This window comes from Electrophorus electricus, chromosome 13 (genome assembly GCF_041902795.1).
Source record: "Electrophorus electricus isolate QZ-2024a chromosome 13, ASM4190279v1, whole genome shotgun sequence".
NCBI lineage: Eukaryota > Metazoa > Chordata > Actinopteri > Gymnotiformes > Gymnotidae > Electrophorus > Electrophorus electricus.
This window is the reverse complement of record NC_137509.1, coordinates 15,618,656-15,639,662: the sequence shown is the minus strand read 5'-3', so window position 1 is coordinate 15,639,662 and position 21,007 is coordinate 15,618,656. Positions and strand designations below refer to the sequence as shown.

At 38.6% G+C, this 21,007-nt stretch overlaps 1 protein-coding gene across 1 annotated transcript in view; it reads right to left on the bottom strand.

Annotated features, from left to right (window-relative positions):
* LOC113568994 (immunoglobulin kappa light chain-like) overlaps window positions 1-18,827 on the bottom strand; it is a 38,641-nt gene extending 19,814 nt beyond the window's left edge. The window contains exons 1-3 of the mRNA XM_081695090.1: window positions 18,788-18,827; window positions 15,928-16,284; window positions 15,730-15,815 (exon numbers count right to left, since the gene is read on the bottom strand). Coding sequence (XP_081551216.1) covers window positions 15,730-15,815; window positions 15,928-16,284; window positions 18,788-18,827 — 483 coding nt within the window. The remainder of the gene's footprint in view (window positions 1-15,729; window positions 15,816-15,927; window positions 16,285-18,787) is intronic.
* Window positions 18,828-21,007: the final 2,180 nt, after the last annotated feature.

The following is a 21,007-nucleotide window of genomic DNA, read 5'->3' as shown; positions in this document are numbered from 1 at the left end:
GTGCCTACTCACTGTGTTCTTAGTAGGTTGATCATTCTGTAATGTGTGGGAGGTGACGAGTGAACACACTTGTGAAGTGCTTGCACCTTGGATGTGATAAGGAACGGAACTAAGGGAGGATGCCATAAGGAATGGGACTGATCAAATATAATAAATAAATAAATAATATGTTTAATAACAGAAACAGACTAACAACACAGAACAGAACAAAGAACAGACAGCTAACATATTGAGGGTAAGAACTAGGCAGAAAGGACAAAACACTTAGGAACGATTAACGGAGAAAAACGATGAGGAAAGAAACTAGGCCTAGCGGGGAGTATACAGAACTGGGTAATGTAAGAAAAACAAACAATAACCAAGACAAATGACACAGGTAATCAGAACTGAAAAGGAAAACCAGACAACACTAGCATATATAAAAAGGGGAAGAAAAACCTAAACAGAAGCGATGGGAGAACACCTGACAAGGAAAGAGAGCAGAATCAGGCAAGCAAAAACTAACAGGGAAAGCAGCACAGACGAAAACACAGAGAGAAAGTACAACAGACTAGCGAACAGAAAAAAAGGAAACAGGGAAGGCAATATAGAATATAGCTAAACCAGGAATTCAGATAGTTGCATTGTGTTGGAACTGAGAACATCAGTAATAAATTACCACCTGAAGCATTCAGTGAAGACCTGCTGGACAAAATCAAGCATTTAAATGTTAACTTTGTTATAAAATATATTTTATATCATTAGTGTTCATTTTCTGCAAAATGATTTTTTACTCATATGTACTGTGACACAAGGACATTTTATTAACATGAAGTTTTTACTGTGTTAAAATGTAATACAATTTTAAGATGACTGTGTATAATGCATAGCAAGGTGTCATTGAAGAGGTCTTGGTTGTACATAAGTTAAAAGCTGAGATGAAAGTTGAATGCTATAGGTATTAACAGCTTTAAACAGCTTCCCTTCCTGTCAAGAGTCTTTCTGGCTGTTAAAAGTTTATCTGTGATGTGGTCAGAATCCACAGTTGCCTATGTACTGCACCATATCAACACCATCTAGATTGTGGTTATTGTTTTCATCCAAACATATAACAGAGTTCACAGGAAAGTGCATTTATCAGTAAACTATGCTGAGCATTCAGAAATTTATGATCTATGAAGAGCTGAAAACAGGATTCATAACAGATGTGAATGAAAAAAAATGTCAAAATGTATTTTAGGGCATTGGAAGTGGAAATAATCATGATTGTGTGTGCAGATTATGAACAAACAACTTCAGACAAAAACAAGACAATGGGGTATTTCACAAAGCTTGTTTAACAAACTTTAAGCTTTACCTTGAACTCCAAGTTGACTTATTTCAGCATGTCATATACAGAGTTTTTGGTTTCTGCCCAACTGAAGATCAATCAATACTTAGTTGGTTGATCCTAACAAAAGTGCATCTCAGTTAACTATAAAAAAGCTGTCCTCAATGGTGCACCAATAAGAGGATTCACCATAGCCTTTAAAGATAAAAAAAAGAATAGAGCATATGCAGACTATGAGCATACAGTATCAGTCAAATGTTTGGACACACCTGACACAATAAAATGTGGCATTTTAATCTAATGGATTACACTTACATTTGCTTCTAATAGAAATATAATTTGGGAAAGATGTTAGCCTATATATGAATTAATTTTCAAAACATACACACTAACACAAAATTTTAGATACACTCTCAGCAAATAGTTTTCTTTCAGAATTTTAGTTCTTCACCCTACAAGTTCCCTGTATATGTGAGAATGTTTTCAAGTCTGATGGGAAAAGCATCATAGGTGTCTGCTTCATGAAGCTCATAAGAGTGGGCAAGAAACTTACTGAGGATGGACAGAGAATATACACAGTAAGTGTCTGTGCATAATGAGTGAGTCTCAAAGACTGAGTGGAATCCATTTGCAACATTTGATAATAGGGGCAAAACAAATGGATATTTCAAAAAGACATACACAGGGTCAAAACCAGGCAAGGCACAGATCAAAAACCAGCAGAAGTACAAAAAAGGGCTAGGCAGAGGGCAGAGATCAAAACACAGAGAAGGCAAGAGAATATGCAACAGGAATGTTATGTATACTTGTGGAGGCAATAGTTCACAATGAGCATTTGGTTTAGTGTATAGTGAGTTTAAATAGACTGACCATTAAGCATTAAGTAAAAACATGTGAGACAGTAACCATGGAGACCATACTAGTATGCCAGAGAGGTGGAGCTTTGGTGGCCATAGGGGGGGATTGCTGACTCTGTGTGTGTGTGTGTGTGTGTGTGAGAGAAAAAAAGGGAAGTGGTGTAGGAAAGGGTGCAAAGACAAATGTATCAACATGTTATTGACAGATAAAGAACATTAGGTATTAAATGATTAATTAATTAATTAATTAATGATTAACAGAGACAGTATTTAACTCCAAGGCACTATAAAGGCTACACAAATTTATTGACATAGGAGGATAATATTATTTCTCCTGATCCAGGTAAGATTGGTGGAGCAGCTCCTATCAGGATGGGGTCATATTTGTGAGCTCTGTTGAGTGACCCCTTTAATATTACTATCAAGAATCCATTGGGGCTGAGAATCTGTTAATACAGTAGTTCTGGTTACTGCAATTACAGGTGGTCCGTAACTAGTCTCTTCTAGTTTCCTAGGAAGCAGACATTTAATTACAACTCTGTCACCAGGTTTGAATTTTTGTGTAGGCTGTACTGCTGGAATAGCAAAAGAAAAGGCAAGATTAGGTTGAAGCAGGTCAGTTTTTCAATCAGAATTGCAGTGTATTCTGACCCGATTATGTCTCCTGTATGCACTGTGCCAGGCTGGCCCATGACCCATGCGGTGGGGAAGATCCTTCCAATTAAAATTTCAAAAGGAGACAATTTAGTGGGTTACCACAGGAAGTATATCAACCTACTTTTTTCCTGTCTTTTGCATTGCTTTGCTTAGCCTGTCCTTTAAGGCTAAGCACCAGCAACAGTGTATGAAAATGTAATACACATAAATACAGTGAAAACGTAGTTTCTATCTTGTAATCCATCTTGCAGGAAGTGGTAGCTCAATGGTTGCTGGTTCAAGTTCCACCATTGTTGAGCCCTTGAGCAAGGCCCTTAGGCCTCAATTGCTCAAGTCATAATTGTATGATGCTTTGGATAAATGTCATGTAAATGGGATTATAGTTAGAAAACTTTTTTTTTTTACAAACTCAAGGAATACAACTTCAAAAATTGTTCTGCCTCGCCTTCTGTCTTCAGAACATAAACATTACCTGTGTGACGTAGATGGTGGACAACTCAAAAAATTGAACTGTAGATGATGCTAATTGACAAAAAGGAGTGTTGTCTTTGCCTGCAATAATTCACTGTACTTTGCGACCCCCATGCACAAATAGCCCAAAGATTCCAGAATATCAATAACATCAAAAAAAGATAAAGTCTGTCAACTTAAAAAGGGCACATCAGAAAGGGTCCTATACAATGCTAGTAATACAAGTATAGTAGTATGGCGCCTCCCATCTGTTTGAGTTGCTATTATTTGTATCAGGAAGGAAAATGTAGCTCTGAAGCAAATAACTGTAGAGCTGAAGCAAAGAGCTGTAAAACCAATGCAGTATGAGACAATGCAGGATTTGCATGAACCTCGTCTGTTGTATTTTTCCCATATATAGTTAATATATTAAATATTTTAGAACCTTTTGTAATGAAAAGAGAAGAGTTCTCACTGACACTGCATGAAGACATGGGACGACTAATTGCTAACATCTGTAGGGCTCAAGAGAGGTGGCTAGGAGGCACCTGAGGGCTCCTTGCCCCTTTGAATACATGGTCCCAGAGTATGGCACAGACCACCCTTTACTGGGGATGATAGTTTGCCAGGTTGATGCATGGGATGTCACCTTTGGGATGGTTAGAACATCCATATACGCAATGCAAAGTGATACTAGCAGGTGTGTTCCATGGATCTTTGGGCCCCATGAAAATGTATTTAATCAGAAACATCTGAGACACTTGGGTTTCTGGTTTGGCAGGTAGTGCCATATGAGTGCCCCTCACATTGAGATCCAGCAACAAATTAATTCCCAGCCAGGCCAGTCACAGCCATTATCCTGTTATCATGTTGATTATTATCATGTTGCTTGGCAACAGTCCATTCCCAACCCAGTTGCAGAACTATCTGTTTTGGCAGAGCCATATAAATTATTAAAAAAATATGGTGTGAATTCATGCTATGAATTCATACAGTGAATGTCATTTTTAACTTGAACTAAATCCCAGCTGTGCAGATAATCAGTATAATAGTGCCCCCTCTCATAATATTGCTTAAATGTTGTCATCGAGCCCATTATCACATCATTTCAACACGGTGGCACCTTATGTGCAACTTGATTCTGTACCCAGTGGGTATTCAAGTATGATGTTCTGTATGCAAAGGAAAATTCTAAAATAATATTCATTTATATATTGAAAATGTCAAAGTCATGGATTTATATAATAATTGTGGTATTTACAGTACATTTAATAATGTATATGTAATGTCTGTGCAGACAGATATGATTGGGCATGTGCAAAAATGAAAGATTTATTTAAAAAAGAGACAGGAACCATATCAATAAACACCAATGTCACCTTGAAATTGTGTAACTATACTAAAATGCAATACACCTTTGAAGGCTTTACTACTTCTTTCATAAGGTTTGGAAACTGATTTTGTGTTAAGATTACTGTGCTTTGCACACTGCAAGATGAGTATTACATTTGTAGTTGACCACAGCTCTATTTCACAACTACCATCTTTTCATCCTTTTAGGATGAAGTAAATATACAGCTTAAAAAAAAAAATCACACTATTATCTTTCAATTTGGTTAATTAATTTTCAATTCTGTCATTTCAGCTTTATGGGTTGAAAATGTCAAAGTCATGGATTTATATAATAATAGGGGTATTTACAGTACATTTACACTACAGTACACTAATAATAATAATAATAATAATAATAATAATAATTGGAATTCCCTCCGTGTGTAACAAAAACAAATTCAGCATAAGAGGAAAAAGTTATGTATTTTTTAATGCTAACAAAACATTTTTAGATTTCAAATTTAATATTAGTCTGACAGGCAGCCATTTATTGCCATTTGTGTTGTATTAAAACAATAAAAGTTGTTTTGCTATGACTTTTCATAAACAGTGAATGTTCAGTGCATGTTTTATTTATTTTATTCTGAATCACATTTATTGTTTTGATTTAAATACAAGTTTTCTTATTTGGTTATTGCAGACAAAGGTACTATGGACCCAACTATTTTTATTTTAGCAGCATCAAACATCATATGCCTGCTTGTGGTTTTATTATTATGCAGAAGATTACACACCAGTCATCATAAAGTTGCATTTATTTTTGAGACGTAATTGTTCATTTCTCATTGTGGGTGAATGTACCTTCCATATTTCACATTGGTTTAATTGATCTACTTATCATTTGTTTAAAATTCTTCTGAAGGTCAAAGAGTTCAAGTAAACCAGGTGATTATTTTATTCTATAATAACTTTAGTAGATTAGGTTACATGCGCTAAATTGTTACATATGTTTAAAATGCTCAAGCATTCTCACATTGTGCTACATGTTGGGTTGTGATTACTTTCAGACTGAGGACCCAGGCACCTTGAACTATACAGCTCTGAGCTTTGCTCATTCTCCCTCTGCCCGAAGAACCACAGCAAAGTTCAACAGTGATCAATCTGTATATGCACAGGTAAAGACACATCAGTAGAAAACCATGTAAGGATTTCCTTACAATATTCTTTTAAGAAATGAATGTATGGTGGTATAATTTATGTAAATGATTGGATTTCAGTTATTGTAAAGTTCCTATTGCTGAAATAATAACAATAATACTTAATACCAATTATTATTACTTTTGTTGTTAGTAGTACTAGCAATGTGGGAAGTGTGTCTAATTTGTTAGCTCCAAAACAGCTATACATGTGGTACAGCACCTAGCTTTTAAGCAGTCAGTTGTAATTCTTATGTGTTTCTGCAGTTTGTTTGTACAGTACTGTTTTAAAATAAATACTTATCATTTTATAGGATTTCTGTCCTCTAGCACACTTTATCCAGCTTTTATCCAGGGCAGTGGTAGCCCAGTGGTTAAGGTACTTAAATTGTAATTGGAAAGTTGCTGGTTCAAGTTCTTCCACTTCCCAGTGTTGGGCCCCTGAGCAAGGCCCTTAACCCTCAATTGCTCAAATTCTACTCAATGATAATTGTAAGTCATTTTGGATTAAAGTGTCAGCTAAATGCTGTAAATGATTTTAACCTTTTTAATCAATATAAATGATCAGTGTTTTGTTTGATCTGCAGATCACTTGCACTGTTTTGTGCACTTCCGTGACATGAAAAATATATATTTTTTCCTGCTTTGTAATAAATAAGTAGATTTTTTAAAATCTGTGAATATGAAGCTTTGCAACACGTCAGTGTTGCAGTTACAGGTAAATTTATTAATAGTAATAGTAAGGCTTGGGCATAAGAAGGCTTGAGGTTTAGAATGTTTCCATCCTTTTTTGGGGGTGGGTGGAGGGGGTTCTCTAAGCCAATCTTTGATGTGGACAGAACCCTCAGATCCATGTCTGTGTTATCTAGAAAGTAGTTACAGATAAATATACACTTAAACATGGAACAAAGTTCAAAGGAAAAGAGCTTTTCACAAAACATTTTCAACATACACTTAATTCTAGCATACTGTTTCTAATATATGTGCTGAAGGAATGCATTAAGGATGCAAATAAGTTCTTCAGATGAAAGATCTCCATGCTTGAGACTAGAGCAGCCCTGTTTTATCCCAGTCATCACTTAGTTCTGCCCACAGGACCACTCAGTTATGGCCACAGGAACTTTGCTGAGACCATGCTCAACACAGTATTGATTCAAGCATGGTAATAGGTGTTGAGCTGGTGCAAGGATTTTTTTACACAAATCAATTTTTCAGTTTGGTTAAGAGTGGTCTGCAACAGTGCCAACCAAACCACAGGACTATTATTTTTAGAAACTGATGTAGCAGTTTTAATACTTTTAATAGATTGTCAAATACAATGGATAAAATTAATTGGGGCAACAATTTGATTAAAAGGGAAATGTATTAATTTTAATACATTTATTAATGATTAATAATACAGTCTCAACTCATGAAAGTCGCCAATTCAGTAAATGATTATTGCTCATCTACTAAACATTTGAATATCACTTCTCAACTCACAGAAGAAATAATCAAGGGATATTTATTGAATAAGCATAAATAGGAAAAACCTGCACAACAATCATTGACTAGAATTCTATTAATGATCAGGAGTATTAAATTCACTAGAATAACCATCCTAACAGGCAACTAAACAGAATGTAACACTTAATTCATGGTGGATGGGGTAGGCAATTAGGCTAATAAAAAACAAGCTTCTGGGAATGACCAACTGGGTAATGTACTTATCAACCAAACAAATCTAAAGCAAATGTGTTAATCAAATAAAATTCATGATCTAAGCATAAAAGGAAGATAAGGGGAACAAGGGCCAGCCTTTATGACACAGTGTAAGGGAAACTGGGCTAATAGTGGTGTTAATGAGGCTGAATCACAGACGAGAGGAAAGAGTTAACTAACCTAATTTAATTAGTAAATAATAAAGTTACTGTTGATACCAACTGGTAACGTAGAAGGGAAATCTTATGACACGCCGGCGTCTGAACCATCTGTCAAAGCGTGTGTTTCAACAAAGCCGTCTGGATAGAGAAAATCATAAATGGGTAACCCCTTTCCTTGGAGTTGTCTGATGGCTCTGAGGGAGAAGTTCAGTCTCCATCACATCGCCAGATTGGCTCATGCAGACAGAGTCCATTTCCTTGAAATCATCTCAATGGCAGTGCATGATTTATGAAGACTGATGACAGTGACTGGAACAGGATTCTTGGACAGGGGGAATTGGGTCTTCATAGCTTGCTCGAAGTAGAGCCATATAGGCCCTTGTGGGCAGACATTTATGAAGCAGGGTTGTTGGTTCATTACTGGCAGTGTATTGGAACTCCATACTTAAGCAGATAAGTTTGCTCAATATAAGATGTGATGGGCAAATTACACAACAACAATAAAAAATTAGTAAGATAATAACAAAAATAAACAAAAAAAATGCAAATATAAAATATGGTAAAACAAACTAATATAACCTGGATTTGAATCTTGCTAACCAATAGGTTATTCACTTATATTAGGAAATAATTTCTGCTGAAGTTCTCTGGTGTTTTTTTTTTTTCAGTAGTTCTTTGCAACTTGCAACAGACTGAAGAGGGGGTTGAGTTTGACAGGTATATCTTTGGGGGGGGGAGATACATGCCTAGTTCAAGCAAATTTAATAGCCTTTGTCATGGTTGGCCCCTCCTATCTTTCTTATTGTCTTGGTTTCCCTGTCTAGTGTAATTATTCTGCTTCTGTGTTTCATTTTCTCCACCCTTCATTTGTAGCACCTGTGTCTTGTTAAGTCCTCATGACTGTTAGAGACTGGTTCAAAGTGACCAGCCCTTCAGGTTTGATCTCCTCCAAGTTACCCTCTGCCCTCCATCCTCTGTAGCCGGATCCGGGGAAGTCAAGAGACACTGACATCAAGGTAGTGAATCAAGAGAGTTCCACTTTATTGAGGAAAGCACACAGTATATATGTGTCCTATATCTACTATCTAAATCTACAGGATGACGGGGAAAAGTGAAGCATGTTCTAAGGGTTTACCTAGAAAGGAAAGAGACAAGATTAGTAAAGATTAGATGTTCTATGTATGAACGAGCCATGAGCTGTTCCTGTGCCCACCATGAGCCACTCCTGTGCTTAAAGAGAGACAGGGAGAGAAAGAAAGAGAAAGGGAGTGGTAAAGGAGACAAGAAGAGGGAGCGGATGACCTCGGGCGACCGGCTCGCGGTCAAGCCGCCATGTCATGGCTGATAGGCAGAGACCTTGCGTTGGGTGCCTGAAGACATAAAGGCTCCAGTATCTAACAATTACACTGTGTATGTATACCCTGCCTTTTTGCCTGTGGTTTGGCTGGTTATTGTGAATCAAAGCCTCTGTTTGTAGTCCATGCCTTGTTGGTGATTCCTAGCCTCTTTGTTAGAGGCTGCATCCTCTGTTTCTCATGTGCTTTTGTTTGTTTAAGATGTATTCTCAGACTCTGTGTTGGTTTGATGACCCTGGACTGTACAAACGATTAGGACTCTAGATCTGCCCATAATAAAATTCGCTCTTCTCCGCATGCGCTCGCTCCTTTCCGCTCAAAGTTAAAGCCTTTGTGTTCAAAATTGAGGAAAAAGTCATTTAAGAGATACAGGAATACATAGGATCCACCATGAATCAACTATAAAGAAAATAAATGAATAAAGAAAAATAAACAAAATCACATATTCCTACCCATTTCTGCCTCCTCATCTTAGAATGAAGTTTATAAACAAACCCTGAGAGGTGTAGAGCAATTGGATAATTTCCTATTTTCCAGAAGTTACAAACTACTAACTGTAATATATTGTCTAATTGGTTCATATACGATTTCTGGTAAACGCAACTAGGAGTGAGTAACAATTTGTTTACAATATGCATGAGGTTATGCAACATACAGATGAAGCAATCTGGATGAGTACTGCAAATTAATAAGGAACAAATAATGAACAGAATAATGTGACAATAGATACATATAAAATAACAGGAGCAAATGTCATGATTTGGAGATTATGTTAAAATAACCATATATTACTATTTGATTATCATTTGAGATCATATTAGAGTAAATAGCAAGTTGTTACTTTGTGAATCTGTGGGATGAGAAAATATATTTGCCCTGGTAGGGATTTGAGTGAGTCTGATGGAATTTATGATCACAGTTTCTTGAAGTATAACCAAGCTAGGAAGCTTTTCTCCTTCTCATACATGAGTTTATGACATCAAAGGACAGGGGGCTGAGGGTCAGAACACAAGGCCATCTTGACAGCTAGGCTGTTTATGGCTTTGTTGCTCAACCTCAAAGCACCATTGGGTCCTGGGTCTGGTTGGTGGTCCGGGGGTAAGAGAGGGCCCCCCTTTGACCAGGTCAAAGTTTCATCAGGGGAATAAATGGTAGTCTTATCTTCACTACACTGAGTATTCATGACTAGGGGCTGACTAAAAAAAAAAATGCCAACAGACATCTACAACATGATTCCAATAAAATGTCCAGTGAATGAATACAGGGTTATAGCTGTATTTAGATGTATCTATGTGCTGTCCTTGTGTGCAGTTACTGAGGGTACCACAAACATTTATTTTAGAAAAACAAAAATCATGCCAAAATAATTACTCTGTTATTTAATTCTCAGTTTGGTTATTTCATTTTTATGTTTATATACCAAAATAATTGATGAACCAAACTTAAATGAAATATACATAGCAATATCCTTTTATATACTTCATTGTCAGTTAAGGTGGTTTCTTTGCCTGACAATTTCATAACGCATTAAGTGTTAACACATGCTTCTGCAGACGTTATAGGCAGGGAATAATGCACACACATGGCACATTTGCATTGCATTGAAACGAGGCAATTTCTGCTCCATCTCTCATTCATTTCTAAGAACGCCAGCACCATCTGGTGCATTTTGTCATATCACATCAAGCCATAAGTTGAAACCAGTGTTGTTACAAGATGGAGGAGAGTTGACCAGGTAAAGTTGTTAATTGGTATGGGATGGTCCTGACAGAAACTTGCTTGTGTTTTTAGTGACACTCCCCCAAACCAGCCAGCAGGAGTTGAAACAAGCATTTCACTTCACTGCAGTGTTTTTCATTTTTCTCACATTAGCATCTTTCATGCAGTAGATTTACTAGAGTGCAGCATGGTCAGAACAGGGGGTAAAGTCATGGGCATCAGACGGTGGGACATAGAACTACTTTAACTGGGTTGAAAACCTGTTCATACTGCTCTGTCAAGTGGACAGATGTCACTATGAGAAAAGGATCATTACAATTTTTTTCTTAATTGCTCAAATGCATTTCTAAAGGTTTTGCATTATAGGCTACTACATGTATAAATAAATGCTTTACTTGTAGTCAAACATGAGGTTATACTACTGTGTTGGTTTAGGGGAAATACAAGGGGAAATATTTTGCAGTATTTTGAAATCAATGCCACAAAATACTGTGTACTCTCACCTTATGCCCTAGTAGATTCGGGAACTGCAGGTAATGTCATGGACTGGGGCTTTGCGAGGAAGCTGGGTATCAAGGCCATTGCTCTACCCTCCTCGCTAAGTGTACAGGCTCTGGATGGGGGTCCGGTGGACCCAGGATACATCTCCCATGTGACTCCCCGGGTTCTCCTTGTCACCCGGGAAGGGCATACGGAATGCATCAGTTTCTTCCTCCTGCCTGGTCTGTCTCACTCCCTCACCCTAGGCTTGCCATGGCTGCGTGCGCACAATCCACAGATGCTGTGGGCAAAAAAACAAATCCTGCAGTGGGCACCATCCTGCCATTGGAGGTTCTTCCCCAACAAGGCTACACCCCTCCAGCCTACTTCAATAGAAAGCCCGGATGCTGATAGGCGGGTGCCTATTCCTTCGGAGTACCTGGACCTGGAGCAGGTCTTCAGCCCCATCAAAGCCATGCAGCTTCTGCCGCATCGGGACTGGGACTGCTCCATAACACTCAAGGAGGGAGCGGTGCCCCCTCAGTGCAGGATCTACCCCCTCTCTCAGGAAGAGGAGCGGGCTATAGAACAGCACATCAAAGAGGCGCTGCAACAGGGGTATGTCTGACCCTCGACCTCTCCGGCATCAGCAGGAGTCTTCTTCGTGATGAAGAGGGACGGGGGCCTGAGACCTTGTGTGGACTACCGAGGACTCAACAAGCTCTTGGTGCAGTACCCATATCCCCTCCCCCTGGTACCAGCTGCACTAGAGCAACTGAGATGAGCCCGGTATTTCATGCAACTGGATTTACGAAGCGCATACAACCTAATCGGGATCAAGGAGGGAGATGAATGGAAAACAGCTTTCAGCACCTCCACGGGCCACTATAAGTATTTAGTTCTGCCATACAGTCTGGCATTGGCCCTGTCGGTTTTCCAGGCCTACATTAACGAGGTTCTAAGGGAGATTTTGGGAAGATCTGTTGTCGCAAATATTGACAAGATTCTGATCTACTCCCCCTCCCGGAACCAACATGTAAAGCAACGTACGTGCCGTGCTACAGATCCTATTAGAGAACCACCTATATTGTAAGGCGGAGAAGTGCTAGTTCCATCGCAAGGAGATGGGTACGTTATTCAACAAGGGTGTGTGGGTATTCAACCAGGCAAGGTGGAGGCAGGGAAGGTGTGGCCAAGGCCATTTACACGCAAGACACTACAACGCTTTCTGGGCTTTGTCAACTTTTACAGGAGGTTCATTAGATCCTTCAGTTCACTGGCAGGGCCTCTCACAGATCAGCTCTGGGGACCTGTGAGAAAGATCAAATGGACTCAGGAGGTCAACAAGGCCTTTGAGGAGCTCAAGATTGCCTTCGCAACTGCTCCCGTCTTGCAACAACCGGACCCTGAGAGACCTTCAATGCTAGAGGTAGACGCCTCTGACATAGGAGTGGGCACGGTGCTTTCGCTACACACGGGAGAAAGAGGTGGCCTGCAGCCTATCACTTAAATTCTCTCAAAAGCTGAGCTCAGCAGAAAGGAATTACGGGGTTGAGGACTGTGAGCTCCTGGCGATTAGGCTAGCTTTCGTGGAGTGTAGACATTGGCCGATCTACTGTTCTGCCAGGTCTTCAGGCAATTCAGTCTGCTAGGTCAACTAGGAGCTGGGTAAGTTCTTGTGCCTCTATTGTAACCACCACCCAGAAACATGGAGTATGTGCCTCCCATGGGCGGAATACGCGCATAACTCCTTGCGACAAACAGAAACTGGCCTCACCCCGTTTGAGTGTGTTCTAGGCAACCAGCTGCCTCTTTACCCCTGGAACGTCCCTACATTGGACCAACTAGAAGTGGAGAGATGGTGCCAGGAGAGCGAACGGACCTGGGAGGAGACGCACCAGAACCTATGTAGGGAGATCACTGTCTACAAGAGGAAGGCCGACAAAAAAAAAAGAGGGGAAACCCCCAAGTATGAGATCGGGCAGAAGGTATGGGTCTCTACCAGGGACGGCCGAGCAGGCACCACAGGCAAGCGTGAGGCGAGATATAAGGGCCCCTACTCCATTACTGTCCCGGGTTAATGAGGTGACCTACCAGGTAGGCCTGTCAGGGCTAGTCGGGCTTCCAGGCCCTTCTGCGTTTCCTCACTGAAGCCCGTGAGGGAGGGCCATCTCACGGAGGAAGGGGATTCCCCAGAAATTCCTCCCCCGTCTCTGGTGACGGAGGAGGGACCGGCGTACAGTGTACGTTCTCTGCTGGACTCCCCTGGGAGGTCCGGGGCCTCCAGTATCTGGTGGACTGGGAGTGATACGGTCCTGAGGAGCGCTGTTGGATCCCGGCCTCTCAGATTTAGGACCCCGACCTCATTGCCTCATTTCATAGGTGGCGCCCACTGAGGCCTGCCCCGAGTTGGCCCCATGGGCCGGGGCCGGTCAGGGCCTTTGGAGGGGGGTTCTGTCAGGGTAGACCAGTACCCAAAAGGGGGGGACACACCCTCGCAGGACCAGGACCATGTCACGCACTTTCCTGGCTCACAATCACCTGTCTTCTGACAGGAGACACCTGCACCTCATTGACCTGCATGTGTATTTATACACCCACTGGTTCCGAAGGAAGGGGCTGCACATTAGTAGCCGAACCACGAGAGCCTACTGGAGAGAAGCTACTTCGCTCCTACCTACCCACTAGACTCGGTGAAGTGACGTGGAAAGTATGAACAATAAAGAACTTGTTAATGGAACTTCGCCTCTTGCTTCCTCTCTGCTGCCCTTGTCACATGGACAAGGCTTGAGCATGCTCTTTCAAGTAATACTCCTGATTTTGTCTACTTACTCTATATTGTCAATAAAGAAAGAATCATCATAAATGCAGATGGTCTTGGTTTGCTACCAGATGTGTTAAATGAAGCATTGGATGGTCTTTACATGAATTACTCTAGAAAACCACAAGTACTTTGTTCCTGGACCAGTGCACATGCAACACATTCACACCAATTACAAGCTTATCAAGCAGGTAGCCAATAATGTTGCATGCAGGGTACTTATACCTTCAGTTCTGTGTTTACACAGTTTTTATCAATCATTCTTTTTATCAATCATTTTTCTCTTTGAGCTCAGACGTTTCCCCCAGCATCATTGTGCATGCACAGTTTACACACCACATTATGCATGCTCAGGCCTCATGTATCCTATTTGGCATTCACAGGCAGCTGACTTTTCTGTTTTCTGTTGTTTCACAAGGGAAGATACTACACATCACCTTGTCAATATGCATCCAGAAATACTAACTATGTATGAAATCATTCTCTTATTCTCTGTTTCAGAAACTACTATGTGTATGAGCCATTTTGTGGTGGGGTTCAAAATCTCAAAAATGGTAAATTAGGCAATGTATATAGTTCACTTTCAAATATTCAAAAATTGTAGTGAACGGCTGATGTGTGCTACATTTTATAATGGTTATTATGATGTGATGTGAAGGTAGTTCATCAAAGATGGCTGTTTTGTATAGGAATAAGTGGTCAAGAGCTAGGCAATGTAAACTGAGGTGACAAACAATTCCTTAAGATATAACTAATATAAAGGGTGACATTTTGTCAGTTTATGTATGCTGTATTTCTAGCTGGATAGGAAATTATGTCTCTGTGATGTAAGTTGCTGGGAGTAAGTGAATGAATAAACCTTTCAGAACATAGCTAGTGATTCTAATAAAATTAAAATGTTTGAAAAATTCTTACTGTCTGGTATATATAACCTTGAGATCCCCTTTAATGGCAAGAAAACTCTTTAAAATCCTGATATTCTTAATATCCCATTACCTTTAAAATTATCAGAACTTATATTAAAATAATCCACTTTGAAAAATGTCATATAACAGAGAATACCAAACCTAAAAAGAAATAAATAAAAATGCAAAACACACTCACAAACATTTTTACCTGATTCAGCTGAGAAGTGTGAGCAGCGCCTTATGAAAAGAAGACAATTTATATGTTTCTAATGAGCAAGTTTACTATGCCAGTAAATTTTTTTTTACGAAAGACCTTTTGAAAAATATACAATTTGAAGTTTGTCTTACTTTTTAGCCAGTGCTTGCATAACAGTCTTCCAAGTATAACAATCACAGACACACAAATTATGTTTGATGTTGCCAAAGCAAGTATCATTGAATCCCAAGATGTACAATTCTCTGGTATAGTAGTAAAAAATCAAAATTTAAAAATTCCAAAATACTTAACAATATAAAAAGGGGAATTTATAAAGCAATATAGACTAAATTTCAAAAGTAAACACACTTTGATGAGATGGACTCAGTAATGAATGAATTTATTTACCTTTGATTCTCCACGGGGAGCTCATATACACAACTCTCTGTAGGAGATCTGGCTTTAGAGCTATTCTTACACTGATCACTGCTGTCTCCATGAGTGTGAATAATTCCTGAAAGAGATTCTCCTGAGTCATGTCTGAACCTCTAGACACTGTGTCCTCCTGCATAGTTCTCAGTGAGGACTGTACACTGCAGAGTCACAGAGTTTCCTGGATGGACTGGCTCCAACACAGGCTGCTGCAGAACAGACAGGCTATGGGACTGTGAAGCTAAAACAATGCCATAATTTCATGTGAAAGCAGTGATACAAAAATATTATTTTAAGCCAAAAAATATATTAAATGAAAGTATGTAAATATAGCTAACATAAACAGAAATTACCTTTTACAATCGATTTTGTTGCTTTCCCAAATTTCACTATGTTGGATTGAGCATTTCCACAGTAATAAGTAGCAGAGTCAGAGACCTCTAACTCTGTTATCACCAAATGATTTCTATCCTCTCTGATCACCAAGATAAAACGAGCATTATTCTTGAATCCATCATAGAATGTGGCCTTCGTGTCATATTTGTAGATAGTTGCAATGAGTTCAGGCTTCTGACTAAATGCATGCTTGTACCATGAGAAATGCATATCAATATCACTTTGATAAAGGCAAGTAACTGTGATATTGTCCCCTTCATTAACATACAGCAGAGTGCTGTCTTGATTAAGGACTTTTTGGGTTCTGCCATGATCTGGAAAGAAGTATAAAACAAATTAGGTAACTATGGTGTGTCATACGAATTCAAAAATAATTAAAAGACATATATTTACTTACTAATTTGGAAAATTGACTTCACACAAACAAAATGTTATTTGAATTTTTATTTAACGTTGTCAAAAACTGTCAGACTTTCCATAAGACTGCAATGAAAACATTTTTCAGTTGTGTGTGTGTGTGTGTGTGTGTGTGTGTGTGTTTCTATTGTTACATGCATGTTGTTTTTACCTTTTCCTGTACATTGTTACTGGACTGTGTTTTCTTACTGTGACCGCTTAAGGAAATACTTAATACTTAAATAATTCCTAATCTCTGTTGTACTTATTGCTCCTTAACACAGATAAAGATGCCACTTAAAACAAATATTGCAGAATTTATACAATTATTTATTTTGTTAAAGGTGTAAAGTACAAACAGTAAAGATAATGGTAAATATTACTTACCCAAATTAAAATAAGGTAAAGCAATTAAAGGCCAGAATGAAAACAATCCCCTCATGTTCAAAGCTACACAATGTGATCTATCAAAAACAAAATGGTTAGTCAATGTGTTGCCTAAAAGTTACACAAATAATTCACATTTAACTCATTTAACGCATTTATGTTAAAAATACAGTGGGAAACACATAGATGTTAGAAGAGTACAGTAACCACATGTCCTGGCTGAATATTCTCAAACAAATATGCAAGGCAAATATGCAAGTCAACTACCTACAGTGTGCAAGGATATAATTCTATGACTGTCACTGTAGGTCAGAGTGAGGACATGTCTGGTCACTAGAGGGCAAACCTTTTTTGTAATGTGCTCAGGAAAAGAGGTTTAACGTTACTATGATTCACTGGTGCCTTTTGTCCATTTTAGAAACATGAGAACTCATTTGTTTTTGCTTATTTTAGTAATAATTGTTGTCATATTGCCATATCAAGGTTGCATTTCAGCATTTAGTGAGGCAAATAAGCAATTGGCTGCTTCTATTGCTGCCTCTATGCCAAAACAGATATTAAGATCCTCTAACAGTGGGGACTAAATGTTTTTTTTTAGGGTTAATCCTCAGGGCCTTTGAATGTTAATTTTAACTTAATTTCTATCTTTTAGAACTGTATAGAACTGTCTATTACAACAGACAAAAATGTAAACACATTGTGTACATATGAAATTGTAAAGAAATTTACAAGTGTACCAAATGAGGCAAGCAGCTAGTATCATAAATAATCATTTAAAATAAGAAAGAATAAGAAGATATAAGAATATTAACTGAAGAACACTCTTGTGATTTTATTTGGTTAAGTAGTAAACCAACATAATTTGGGTTTTTTTCAGTTGATCTACTTTTCCTGGTATAACAATTTGGCCATAATCAGAGATGGATAGAGTAACTAAAAACTGTAATCAAGTCAAAGTACTTTTACTTTACAATAAAAATTACTCAAGTAGAAGTAAAAGTAGTCCTTTAAATTATTGCTTCAGTAAAAGTAAGAAAGTATCTAGTAAAAAGACCACTCAAGTAGGGAGTTCCTTTATCAGATTTTATTTAATATTGAAAACAGAACGGCAAAAATCACAGCCTTATTTAGGCAGCCTTGCTGCATCACATACAAACACCACATCAAATTAAATCTTTAAGAAACAACATATCTTTAAGAAAAATCTTTAAGAAAATCAGCTACACATATGAGATCCACAAAAAACACTACTATAGTAGGTTTGAACTTACACTTAGATTTATGCTCTGTATTTTAAATGCAAGGCGAACAAAAACATTTTCTGCAGTCACTTTCTTTTACAACACAGCTTTAGAATCAAATGTCGTATACCTATTTAACAATTCTGAACTCTTTTACTTATCTTTCAGTCATAGCTTAAACATGTTTACTGAAGTGTGTCATTGTTAGCAAATTTGCATTCTGACATATATCATCTAGCACATGTTAAGTTTTAAAAGCAGTTGGCTTTCAAGATGTTTGTTGTGAATTCTTGATCATTTTGCAGTGAATATGTAAGGGTTGGCACCAGACCGAGGCCCCATCCGGCCACCAGAGGAAGGCCTTGAGTCAACTGTACCACTAATCAGGTTTAACACCCAACAGCTAGGCTAGAGCTTATATAAGCTCAGTGACCCAATCATTCACTCTTGGGTCTTTACTAAAGGTTTAAGACAAGTTCCTAGCCAGTAATTTTAGGTATTGAGGTCTGTGAGCCCTTGTGCTATACTTCACTTTTTGTCTGTGGGAATGTTTGTGCTTTTATATGTCTCCTCTCCAGTTTTCTCTCCCGAGGCTTCGCTTAGCCATTCAAGTGTCTTCCTGTTTTCTGCTTTTGTTTGGGAAGTTTTAGTTTGGTTTTCCCCAGTGCATCAGGGTTGCCATTTCTTCCCATGGCTTCCTTTGTTCTTTATTTTTCCACGCTCTGTGTGGTTTAGTTTTTTTTCCTTTTGTTTTACCTGAACCAAGATCTAACTGTCCTGCACATGGGCCTACCATTGTTAGTGTGGTTGCTCACCCAGTAGGCTGTTGGCATCGTCATCTAGCTGACCTGCGTTCAAGCCCACTTTATAAAATAGGAGTACAGCATTACTAAACAGTCTCTCACAGGCTGCAGAATTTGAGTGACAATTTCTTGATTTAAGGAAAGGAATGCAAAATGTTGATACCTTCATAGATGAACATGAAATGTACCACGCCAGCTCTCCTGTTTAGAAACAAGTTCCTAAACTTCATAGATGCAAAGAAATTTTCATCAGAGTGGCTATTGTCTGCAAGAACCTCATCATTATCGAAGTTCATCTCAAGGTGATTCCGGATGTAGTCAAGCCCTGTGCCAAGACATCATTTTCAAAATTTTACTCAATTATTATATAGGCTAGCAGGGCACTATTTTGGAGCCATCTCTATTAGAAAGCCTACAGCGTTTCAGTAACAAATCTGTGATGTATTGCTTTTGTAAAGACTAGAAAAACATTCACATTATTGTTCAGTGTTATTATTCAGTGTTCCATTTGTACAAATGTTCTGTTCACTTTTTTTGCTATTTATTGATGCACACTGCACTGAATTTCTTTATTAAAGATAAATTACCAACCTTCAATAAGACTTTCTCTGTGGTTCAAGATGTTCTGAATTCTGGTAGAAGTATAGCTACAGCAATCAGCTCAGTATCTTTTATGACCTATCTGAACTTCTTCAGAATTCCTATCTATAGAGCTATAAGCAGGAGCCTACAGACTTTACAGGATGATTCAAGCTTCAACATCCCCTGCAGTTGAGAATGAGTTGGCAGAATGAAACCCACATGTACAAAAGGATTCTTCTTGGAGAATGTCAAAGGCCATGAAAAAATGTTTCACAGTAGTGTACTCATCCAAAAATCCCAATTCTGCCGGCTTCAGCCGTAGATATCAACTGTAGATATTCATCAGATGGCATGCGCACTTTTGATGCCTTGGAAGCTGGTATTTGAGGCCAGTGTCATCATTCAAAATAGAAGACATCTTGGTATTCCACTTCTAAATCACTTTCATCTTATGACTCATCATCAAGTATGGAGACATGTGAATTCTTCTTTTTCTTCCCCGTACATGTAAAATTCCTTCAAGAACTTTGAGCTACTGTCTGTAGTTGTCCTGGTAATCTTTTCCCTGATGTGGTACTCTGAATGTATTTCCTCTAATGCAGATGTAAAAACATCAAAAGTGTGTGGGCCCTTCATGCGTCTGCAGGCCAGGGCAAATGAGTTTCTGGACAGTTTCTTGCATTTTCAAACTGTCCCGATCAGTCCCTCCCAGGTTCTGTGTTCCGTGTTTTCCCTGTCATTTGTTTTTTAGTTCCATACCATAGTTTCATTTCCTCCACCCTTCGTTTGATTTTCCACACCTGTCCCTCATTTATAGTATTAAGTTCATGTATTTAAACCCTGTCTGGAGCACAGTGGTTTGCTTCTCATTTGAATTTGTGAATGTGGTTTGTTGTGGTTGTTTCTTGAATCTGTGTTCCTTCATTTTTGTTGACCTGTCTTGTTTAGCCCCGAGTGTTTTTCCTAGCCTTAGTTATAGCCTGCTTTCTCATTTGCCTTCGTGAGTTTGTTAGTAATGTATTCACATACCTTCCGTGTCGGCTCTGACCCTGGACTGCTTTAAGGACTCTGATTTTGGATTTGCCCATAATAAATCTCGCTCCTCTCTGCACATGCGTCCACCTCCTTACCGCTCAATGTCATTACTTTCCTTGTCATTACTTTATAGTAAGGCTGAAATGTTTGTCACACTCTAGAATGATGATAATTTAACCACAGAAAATGGTTGGGTACCTTCAGAAATAAAATTAAGCAACAACTTCTCTACCATTGCCTGAATTACTTTTGGGACATGGAGAGGAAAATGCATTTGTGAGCTTAGCAGACTTCACAGCTGATGACATTCTAGACTGTTAACTGAGTATATGTCTTCTGTGTTGAAGAACAAAGTTTAAATTTAGGCTGCAGGGTAAAAATGTAGACTTATTACAAAGATGAGCCTGCTCAAATTCAAATCAAAAACCTATCCAGCTACAGAAGGCACTGGAAAGCAAGCTTAGCTCAAGAAGTGAGCATTACAAATTGATAAATTATAAAATTCATACAAGGTCACTTTTAACAGTACTAATATACCATAGCTATAGTAAAACAACTTTAAAAATCAGTGTCATGTATGACACTGTTTGCTT